Source organism: Natator depressus, chromosome 4, assembly GCF_965152275.1.
Source record: "Natator depressus isolate rNatDep1 chromosome 4, rNatDep2.hap1, whole genome shotgun sequence".
Taxonomy (NCBI): Eukaryota; Metazoa; Chordata; order Testudines; family Cheloniidae; genus Natator; species Natator depressus.
Window position 1 is genome coordinate 109,567,726 of NC_134237.1, and position 11,470 is coordinate 109,579,195.

The following is an 11,470-nucleotide window of genomic DNA, read 5'->3' on the forward strand; positions in this document are numbered from 1 at the left end:
ACATGTGTGAATTAGAAAACTTTAAAGAGTATCATGCCACATAAATGAACAATAGGATAAATTGAAGGAAATTGTCACATTCCTGGCTATTTATTAATATGTAATATATTATTTGTTACTATTTCATCTGTGTATACAGATTATTTTCTGTTTTTAGTCCAATAGATACAAACAAAATGAACAGGATGCAGAGTGTATAGGGAACTAAGGAATATTTCATTTTTTATCTAGCAAATGTTACAAAACTGAGCAGACACTTTATTAGACAACAATACATAAAATACTTACACGGACTGACACACAAATTGGCCTGATAGGGTTTAAGTGGATTTTGCTTCATATTCCCAGCACTTTCTTCTTTTCTGAAAGCTGTATATATGACTGACTGTACAGCTGCAGCCTGCGGTCACACTGGTAGATGCCCTTGAGCGAGAGGATTAATTCTGCCTGTCTGTACATGGCTAAAATTATTACTGCAGTGTGTGTGTGTGTGACATGATTTCATTAGGTGGGCTGTCAAGTGTGGGAAGTGAACCTATTTTAGCAGACACTGCAAGAGCACAGGAAGAGCAAAAAAGCTGGTTAGGCCACAGCTGGAGTACTGTGTCCAATTTTGGTATAGAAAGAATGTGGAGAAACTGGAAAGGATTTAGAGGTGAGCAACAAAGATGATGAAAGGGACGGAATGCAAGCCATACGAGCACAGGCTGAAGGAACTGAGTATGTTTAGTTTGGAGAAGAGGAGATGGGGTGGGGGAGGACACGATAGTGGTCTTCAAATACTTGAAAGGCTGATATAATAATGAAGGAGAAAAATTGTTCTCTCTTGCCATAGAAGGCAGGACAAGAGTCAATGGGTTCAAACTAAAGCATATCAAATTAAGATTAAATTATTGGAAAAATGTCCTAACTGTAAGATCAGTAGGACAATGAAACAGACTGCCTAGGGAGGCTGTGGAAGTTCTTTCACTGGAGGTTTTCAAAGGGAGTCTGGCTAGCCATCTGTCTTGGATGGTTTAGACACACAAAAAATCCTACCAGCTGACCCTTACAGTCCCTTCTAACCCTATGATTCTAAGATCTCAAAGATTCAGACAGACCTTTAAAAAAGGGAGATGGCACATCAGTCAGTGGTAGTGACATCTTGACTCTCTCCTTGTGTCTGAGAGCATATCTATTCAGGCTGTTGGACAATACCAACCTCCATGCATTCAATAATGGTAATAGGGAAATACCATGTGCAATTTCGGCTGGATAGCAGGGCCTTCTGCAATGTGATTCCTTGGAGTGAATAGGACTCAAACACACCCATTCCAAAGAGCATATGCAATCTGATAACATACAATAAGAGCATAATGCAGCCCACAGGAAAATGTGATCTCTTAGTAACTAACCTGAAAAATGACAGACAGGACCAACTGACGTTTGTGGTGGTAGATGGTAAGCATCACAAACCACTCTTACAGAATACAGCTATATAAGCCACAGATCTGATTGAGGCAGCATCAGAGTTTTATAGCTGCAATGAAAAAAGCAAAAGGGGAGTCCTGTGGACAATGGAGACAATGTTAAAAGCATATGGGGTTATTTTCAAAGGTGACAGGTGCCTTGAAGGAAAGCTGCAACCAGAAGTAGACCCCACAGTGGAACACATGTGCTTATCACGAAGCAAAATTCCAGTGGAAATATGTAATCCAGTACATAAGGAGCACGAAAGTCTGCAGGCAGAGGTATCATTACACCTGTAGAGACCAGTATAGCCTGGGTAAGCAGCTTGGTGGTGGTAAAGAAGCCATCTAAATAGACACAAAGCCACTAAATTGGGCATTGAAAAAAGTCCTATCCACTGCCCACAACTGATGACATCTTGTCAGAACTCTCCAAAGCCAGAATGTTTATGGTCTGTGATGTGAGGAACAGGTTTTGGTACATACGTCTGGATAAAGAGTCCAGCATGCTGAGGGCCTTTGCCACATCATTTGGTTGCTACAGATGACTGTTCATGCCGATGAGCGTAAGCCCAGCGCCAGAGAAGACTCAAGCCAAGCACTGGAAGGACTGCCTGTGGAGAAAATAATTCCAGATGATATCCTTATTGCATGTGAAGGGAGCAATGATACAGAAGCTGACAGAGACCATGACAGAAAACTACAAGCTTTTCTAAAGCAATGCAGGGCCAAGAACATAAAACTCAGCCCAGACAAAATGCAATTCAAATAGCCTGAGGTGAAATATATTAGGCATCTACTCACAGAAGGACTGAAAGCAGATTCCTACAAGATCAAGTCAGCCAGAGACCTGCCAGTTCTGACAGGGATGAAAGGGCTACAGCACTTCACAGGAATGATACATTTGCTGAGTAAATTTTGTCCACACCTAGCTGCAGCAGCAGAACCCATATGTCAGCTCACAAGGCAGGATGTTGAGTGAGAGTAGGCAGGTTGCCAACAGCAAGCATTTGACACACTGATACAAAGGATAACAGATGTCCCTGTCCTGATGTACTACCAGGCAGGAGAGTCAGTGACACTCCACTGTGATGCATCAGAGAAAGGACTGGGTGTAGCTCTCTTGCAGTTTATGCCAGGAGAGCCAAGTCAGAGACTGAACAGATGTATCTCCAAACCAGGACCATGTACGAGGGGGGACAAGCAGGGACAAGCAGGCACAGCCCTCCCCCAGTTGCAGGGGCACAGAACTCCTCCTCTGGCCCCGGGACCAGAGCAGGAAGAGTGACCTCCTCCAGCCCCAGGGCACATCAGGGAAAACAAGCTCCTCTGACCCCTGGGGCTATGGAGGGAGCTAACAGTTCCTCCAGCCCTGGGGCCACGGCAGGGACACAGAACATGCTCGTCCAAAAGTGGTGAAATTTAAATTCCTTCATATGACACTGGTCCAAACAGAGAAGGAGCTTCTGGCTGTGGTATTTAGAATGAAGCAATTCATAGAATAATCATAGAATATCAGGGTTGAAAGGGACCTCAGGAGGTCATCTAGTCCAACCCCCTGCTCAAAGCAGGAACAATCCCCAATTAAATCATCCCAGCCAGGGATTTGTCAAGCCTGACCTTAAAAACTTCTAAGGAAGGAGATTCTACCACCTCCCTAGGTAACGCATTCCAGTGTTTCACCACCCTCCTAGTGAAAAAGGTTTTCCTAATATCCAAACGAAACCTCCCCCACTGCAACTTGAGACCATTACTCCTTGTCCTGTCATCATCTACCACTAAGAATAGTCTAGAACCATCCTCTTTGGAACCACCCCTCAGGTAGTTGAAAGCAGCTATCAGATCCCCCCTCATTCTTCTCTTCTGCAGACTAAACAATCCCAGTTCCCTCAGCCTCTCCTCATAAGTCCTGTGTTCCAGACCCCTAATCATTTTTGTTGCCCTTCGCTGGACTCTCTCCAATTTTTCCACATCCTTCTTGTAGTGTGGGGCCCAAAACTGGACACAGTACTCCAGATGAGGCCTCACCAATCTTGAATAGAGGGGAACGATCACGTCCCTCGATCTGCTGGCTATGCCCCTACTTATACATCCCAAAATGCCATTGGCCTTCTTGGCAACAAGGGCACACTGTTGACTCATATCCAGCTTCTTGTCCACTGTCACCCCTAGGTCCTTTTCCGCGGAACTGCTGCCTAGCCATTCGGTCCCTAGTCTGTAGCGGTGCATTGGATTCTTCCGTCCTAAGTGCAGGACCCTGCACTTATCCTTGTTGAACCTCATCAGATTTCTTTTGGCCCAATCCTCCAATTTGTCTAGGTCCCTCTTTGTTCTATCCCTACCTGCCACCATATCTACCACTCCTCCTAGTTTAGTATCATCCGCAAATTTGCTGAGAGTGCAATCCACACCATCCTCCAGATCATTTATGAAGATATTGAACAAAACTGGCCCCAGGACCGACCCTTGGGGCACTCCACTTGATACCGGCTGCCATCTAGACATGGAGCCATTGATCACTACCCGTTGAGCCCGACAATCTAGCCAACTTTCTACCCACCTTATAGTGCATTCATCCAGCCCATACTTCTTTAACTTGCTGACAAGAATACTGTGGGAGACCATGTCAAAAGCTTTGCTAAAGTCAAGAAACAATACATCCACTGCTTTCCCTTCATCCACAGAACCAATAATCTCATCATAGAAGGTGATTAGATTAGTCAGGCATGACCTTCCCTTGGTGTATCCATGCTGACTGTTCCTGATCACTTTCCTCTCGTGTAAGTGCTTCAGGATTGATTCCTTGAGGACCTGCTCCATGATTTTTCCAGGGACTGAGGTGAGGCTGACTGGCCTGTAGTTCCCAGGATCCTCCTTCTTCCCTTATTCCAATTCCATTAGTATACCTATGGCCACCCAGTAATAGTGCAATTAGACTACAAACCCATAGAGACAATCATGGCACAGACCCCTCTTAATGCTACAAAGAACTTGAAGTTCATGTTGATACACCTCCAGCACTACCGCGAAGAGATCAGATATTGTCCAAGATGACTATTAATGTTAGCTGACACCCTGAGCAGGGCATATATACCCAGCATCAGCAAATGGCCATTCCTTGTCAGGGAAAAGGGTATGGGCAAAGATTTACATTTTGACAAAGAAACAGCTGGGGGTTCCCATCCACCCAGACCTTCTGTCTCCTGAACCTCAGTTGCAGATGATTCTCAAAGAAGAGAAAAAAATAAAATATAAGAAGGGAGAACAAAGGCCCCAAATCATCTTTCCCCTCATCTCTACTCATGACATCAGCAACACTTGAAGGACAAAGGAAGCATCATTAGCCTGGGGAGGGATCCTGACTGAAAGAGTATCAGTTAGTAAGACTGCTCAAATATGTGGTGAGAGAGACCTTTGCTTTGAATTCACTCAGCTTGTTAAATTATGTATTGGTTGCATTTAGATGCATTACTTGTATTTACTTTCTTGTAACCAATTCTGACTTTTGTTCATCACTTGTAGTCACTTAAAATCTATCTGTGGTAGTTAATAAATGTGCTCTATTGTTTTATCTACAACAGTGTGTTTGGATTGAAGTGTTTGGAAAACTCCATTTGAGATAACAGGATTTGTGCATATCATTTTCTAGTAAGAAAACGACAAACTTTATATGAACTTGCATTGTCCAGGAGGGTGCTGGGCAGTACAATACATACATTTCTGGGGGAAAGTCTGGAACTGAGAATTTGCTGGTGTTACTCTGCAGAGTAATTCATGAGTGGCTGGCCATACCCCTCATACAGTACAACTGGGAGTGACTTACATGCTGGAGGCTGTATGTGAGCAGATCAGGAGTGGTAGTTCTCATAGAAAAACAGTGTAAAGGGCACCCCCGGTTGGAAAACTGAGGGGACACAGTTGTTCATCGGTCCAGATTGTACCCTGGGCGATGCCACCCTGCTAGTGTCATTCTGTGTCCAGAAGACAAAAGCCAAGTACTGATAGGAGCAAAATCATACTTTCAAATTAAAGAGGAGGCAAGTGTGCAGAATGGAACCATCATTTGAGCACATAGAGCTGTTGTCCCCACCTCATTACAAAAGGAGAACATGCAAAAAATACATGCCCCACCCTTGGGCACTGACAGCTGTCTTAGATGGACTCAAGAGTGTGTTTACTGGCCAGGAATGAATACACATCTCCATTCCTTAATAAAAGGGTGTGACACCTGCCAGTTCTGTGATAACCACCAGCAGAAAGAAACTCTTACCACTTGAGCTGCCCACCCAGCCATGGGAAAAAGGTAGAAGCAGACTTATTTACCTTCAATGAAAAGTGGCACTTGATTACAGTGGACTACTATTCAAATTTCTGGGAGGTCAATGCCCTGACTGATACAAGAAGCAAGTCAGAGACTGGCAAACTGAGGGCCAATTTTTTGTGAAATATGGTATTCTGGACACTGTATTCATGAACAATGGAGCCCAATTTGCCACAGAAGAATGCAAGGAATTTGCACACAAATGGGAGTTTGGGTCTCCTCTCGAACATACCCAAAGAGTAATGGTAAGGTGGAAACAGCTGAAAGACTGTTACACAAGGCTGTTTTTTCTAGTTCAGACTCCTTTTTAGCATTTTTGGCACACAGGAATAGCCCATCACAGGAATGCCAGAGTAGTCACTGATGGGACAAAGGACCATAACCCTGCTCCCAATGAGGGGAGACTTGCTGCAGCCAAAAGGATGGAGAGACTGTGAAAAGGAGATGTCTAATAAGAGAAAGCAGGCACTAGGATACAACAAGTCAGCCAAGGACCTACTGGCTTTGGAGACAGGCACTCCTATAAAAATCCAGCCATTAGAGAGATGTGAGAAGGAGTAGACTTAAGGTGTCATAAGGGGTGCAGTGGCACCAGGTCATAGAAGGGACATGTGATCCAAAAGAAACTGGGAACACTTACAAGCCAGCAGCCATAACACCCAGAAAGAGCCTACGGAGATATCATCACAAAACAGAGAGAGAGAACTGTCTGGAGGCAAACTCCACAGGGAGGGAGGGACTCCACAGAGAGAGAGACACTCAGACAGATGACAGAGAGACAGAGATAGGTCACTCCCAGTTTCCTCAACAGGCACCCACACCATCTCAAAGACCATGTGACCAGCTGCGTCTGTGGAAATTGTCAGCAGTAGAGCCCATCAAAATGTGTCCCTTAAAACTCTATTTGCACAGTAAATGCCTTTTAAACCAAAATTTACATTTTTGTAAAAAGCTGCCATGTTGAAATTTTTCGAAGAATTTTAAAACAATTTTTTTTTTGTTTCACACTGAAAAATGTAGCTTTGGAACGGGGGGTTGGAGGGGTTCCCCACTTTCTCTCTTTTTTTAGAAAAAACATCCCTCTCTACTGGAAAAGGGGTGAGAGGAGATGCGGTATTAATTTAGATCATCGGTTCCCAAACTGGGGGGTGTGCCCCCCTGGCGGGGGGTGAAGAAATTCCAAGGGGGGGCACGAGGCTGTGAAATTTTCATAACGAAAAAAAAATTATCAGCATAAAAAAAATTTATTTATTTATTTATTTAATAGACAAACAGACAATAAATTATAAATATTCTGTGTACATAATAATAACTATTCATAAAATTGTCCATTACAGGCCTATATTATTTAACTACAATAAAGTATTAACAATCTTCTCATTTTTGGTTATGAATATAAGTAGACAAGAATAAAGGTATAACAAAGTACAATAATAATAAAAATACAACTATAAAAGTATATAACTGCAATGTTTTCAAATTTCATACCATGAAATGCGAGTGTGTGTATGTGTGTGTGTGTGTGTGTGTGTGTGTGTGTGTGTAAACAATATTTTGCTTTTCGACGTGTAGGAGTGCTGTTTCGGTTGGTGGGGAGGCCGAAGAACGATGTAGAAAGCAACGGAACTTCTTAAAACTTCCTAGCTCGCTTGCGAGAGTGTTCAAGATTGTTCTGTCGTGGGAGTGGTTACCTCCACCACTCACTGCATAAGTCCGGCTACTTGCCAGACTGGTGGTGGGGTATGTATAGGGCAGCACGCATCCGCATGTAATAGTAGTAGTAAATAAACATTCATAATAACTCAAATTAACTTGCGTCCGTTACTATTCACAAATCAGGAAAATTATTGATATAGATTTTTCTGTATTAGTATTTTCTGGCCGTGATTAAGAAAAGGAAGTACAATGAAGACTACATTATGTATGGTTTCACCATCATGGAAAAAAACGGAATCGATCATCCTCAATGCGTAGTATGCCACGCAGTTCTCAGCAATGATGCCTTGAGACCTAGTCATCTTGAGTGACACTTGACAAAGAACCACAGCGCTTTGAAAGACAAACCAAAAGAGATTTTTGCTGCTAAACTTCAAAATTTAAAACGCATGAAGCTGGACACTACTGGAGCTTTTCATCAAGCTTCAGCCAAAGTGGTAGAAGCATCTTATGAACTGTCACTGCTCATCGCTAAAGCCAAGAAAGCGGACATAACAGGAGAAACTCTTGTGAAGCCTTGGTTGTTGAAAGCAGCTGATATTGTGCTTGGTGCCGAAAGCAAGAAAAAAATATTGGAAATTTCGCTTTCTGACAATTCCATGAAACATCGCATCGATGACATGGCAAAAGATCTAAAACTTCAAGTTGTGGAGGCAGTGAAAGCTTCTCCTTTTTCCGCAATTCAGTGCAACGATACCACTGATTTCAGAGTAGCAGCCGTGTTAGTCTGTATTCGCAAAAAGAAAAGGAGTACTTGTGGCATTAGTCTCTAAGATACCACTGATGTAGCACAATGCTGTCAGTTGCTCATCTACATTCGATTCGATAATGATGGAACTGTGAAAGAAGAACTGCGTTTTTCGAAGGAATTGACGACCATATCAAAGGCTTCTGATGTTATGAAAACAGTTTCCAACTTTTTTGAAGAAAATGGACTTTCATGGGAAAAACTTGTTGGTGTATGAACAGATGGTGCTCCAGTGATGCTTGGCTCTGGCTCTGGATTTGTGACATCAGTAAAAGAAAAAAATCCAGCTGTAACCACAACTCACTGCGTCATACACAGACAAGCGTTGACTGCTAAAACCCTTTCAGATGACCTATGTGACTTGTTGAATTTGGCCATCAAAGTTGTCAATTTTGTGAAGAACAGCACTTTTAATTCGAGATGTTTTGCAGCTCTTTGCACAGATTTGGGAGTGGATCATAAAATTATTTTGTTTCACATGGAGGTACGATGGCTTTCCAAAGGGAACATGCCTTCGAGATTATTCTAACTGAAAGATGAAGTGAAAATTTTCCTCAAGCAACAGAAAAAAGAAGAGTTATATCATGCGTTTACGGACCAAACGTTTCAACTTTCACTGGCATACCTGGTGGACATTTTTGAATCTTTGAACAATCTCTCAATTTGAAGCTGCAAGGAAACAACACTGCAAACACTATAGCGCACCACGATGCCATCAAAGCATTTAAGGAAAAAATCAAGCTTTGGAAACATCGAACGCAAGCTCAGACACTAACTTTTTGTCTTTTCCAACATTTCATCACTTGCTGAAAATGAAGGTTTCCAAGAACTTTGTAAAGAGGATGCAAAGAACAAAATTGTGTTTCATCTGGACTGCCTTGCTGACAAATTCTTTCACTATTTTCCAGACAACTTTTCCGGCAACCCTGTTCATAAATTAGCACGTAATCTGTTCAATGTTGATGCAATATTTCTGGCAATTAATTAACAAGAACAAGCACTCAAAATGAAATACAATTCAAGTATGAAAGATATTTTCGAAAACTTAAGCCTGGAGGAATTTTTGATAAAATATTTCCCAATATACGTGAAAGTTGGAGAAGAAGTGCTACATATTATTCTTCTGTTTTCATTGACATACCTCTGTGAAAAAAGCTTTTCAAGTTCAGTCATAATAAAAATTAAACAAAAGAATTGATTGGATGTCAAAAATTATTTGCGTTGCGCACTTTCATCTTTCAAACCTAGGATTTCCCAACTCGTGAAGAAAATGCAGCATCATCCTTCACATTAAATTTGTTTTGTTTATGCTATTTCTTATTTTAAATTACATTGTTGTTAAATTTTTGTGCCAAGAAAAACTATTTGTGTTTATTTTTAATTTTAAATTACGAATTGAATTTGTTAAAATGGGGGGTTGGATGATGGTAAAGGAGAGGTGGGAGGCGTGAGGGTTTCTCGAAAATTAAAAAGGGGCAGGATGCCAAAAAGTTTGGGAACCAGTGATTTAGATGGAATAAATGGGCCCAAAGAGTCAAAGATATTGACATCACCCTGTCCTTGTACAACATTTAAACAAGAGTCAGGGTTTGGTATACAGAGACTTCAGCCTATTTAGCACCATGGCAAACACACATTAAACATCATTTTAACTTTTTATTAAAGATGCAGAAAAAGAAAAAAACAGTTAAAGCATTTGAAATATAAACTATTAAATAAGGCTTTCATTTTAACCACATCGCTTTGTGACAAAGTGGGAATTTTTGTAATATTTTTATGATTCCTATGCATGCCTCAATTTCCCTCCATGCTTTGTATTGCTATGAATAAAAGCTGCTCTTGGAGCAGAGCAGGGGACCCAAGATGTTCTGTCACATAACTGTCTGGGGTGGTATGAATGGGTCCTTAAAGTACTGGTTGAAACCAACAGAAGGTCCTGAAAGACAATGGAAACTCCAATGATTGGGACATTCACACAAATCAACTAACAGCCACGAGGAAGATTTCCCCCCACCCCTCTGAGGGAAGCAAAGAAAAGGCCCCAGTTGGAGAACAAAAGGGAAAGGTGTCAGCTGGCTGGATTAAGAGAGGAGTACACAGAAATAACAGGACACACACCTGGGATGAAGAAAAAGAGAACAGATGAAAGAGATCCAAGATGGCCTCATCGGCAGCATGGCTCAAGGGAGCCCTGACCTGGCTTTGGACTGTCTGAATTCTGTCTTAACCTTTGCATCTCTGTGCTGACCTAAGGACTTTCAGATTGTGCATGCCAGGTGAACTAATAAATTGTTACCTAGTTTTGAACAGGCTGCCTGGTGTTTCTGCGAATACTCACTAAGAGCATTGTGTCCTGAAGGGGTACAGTACAAGACTCCCACGGGTCTGGCTTGGCTGGACTCACTGCAGGGGGCCACAGAAAGACAGGGACTGTTGGTGCCCAAAGGCCCAGTTTCAGGGTCCTTGAGGCCACAGGCCTGCTCCTGTGGAACTGCATGGGTCCTTGAAGCCCAGCACACTAAAGGGGTCACTCCCAAAAAGGACTGGTTAATGGCTGTAGACCCCGTAGATCTGTGACACCCTTGTTCCTTTTCCCTGTAGAGGTTTTTTTTAAGGAAATACCCCCTTGTTTGACAGTCTTTTAGCTGGTATTAAAGATGATAATAAATGTCCTTTTTGGTGAAAAGAACAGAGTTAGCTGAGATGGGTTGGACCTACTGTTAAAGTCCAATCCCCTTTCATAGAAGATAAAATAAGACAAATGCATACAAACAGGGAGAAAAAAAGAACAGCAGAGATCAAAAATGCAGATTCTGTCTCTGGTGTTGACTTTCAGTTACAATATCACTGCTGGAAAAACCAGGCATAGCACATAGGCTTATCAGTCACTCTGAGACCTGGCAAACTTGTACCAGCATTGGGCTACTTAGGGCATTGATTTTTGCTGCCTTTCTAGTGACAGGCTTACAGCAGTGTTGCAAAATATGTAGAATTGGTTGCTTAAGCTAGGCTACAGAAGACAAAGGGAGAGGGATAGGAAAGAGAATAAATAAGGTGGGGAAGGGGAGAAAAAACACACAGGAGGGAAGCAGGGATCAACATTTTTTCCATGATTCCCCCCGCCCCCAATAAAACACACACACACAAATCTAAATGACCTTTTTCCCCTCAAAGCTTTTTATGAATTATCCCTCTTGTTCCCGCACTGGCTCTACATGGAAGGCAATGAGAGTTTCT

General features: G+C 42.3%; 1 protein-coding gene and 1 long non-coding RNA gene across 2 annotated transcripts in view; one reads left to right on the forward strand and one right to left on the reverse strand.

The window, feature by feature from the left end:
* The window catches only part of LOC141985960 (uncharacterized), a 203,346-nt gene extending 202,974 nt beyond the window's left edge, over window positions 1-372 (reverse strand). The window contains exon 1 of the long non-coding RNA XR_012639077.1: window positions 289-372. This is a non-coding gene — a long non-coding RNA (uncharacterized LOC141985960). The remainder of the gene's footprint in view (window positions 1-288) is intronic.
* A 7,502-nt stretch (window positions 373-7,874) lies between these two features.
* FAM200B (family with sequence similarity 200 member B) lies at window positions 7,875-9,431 on the forward strand. Its single transcript, XM_074952063.1, is given in 5 exon segments — window positions 7,875-8,170; window positions 8,252-8,481; window positions 8,581-8,885; window positions 8,888-9,013; window positions 9,015-9,431. Coding segments are annotated over 5 exon segments (1,374 nt in total).
* Window positions 9,432-11,470: the final 2,039 nt, after the last annotated feature.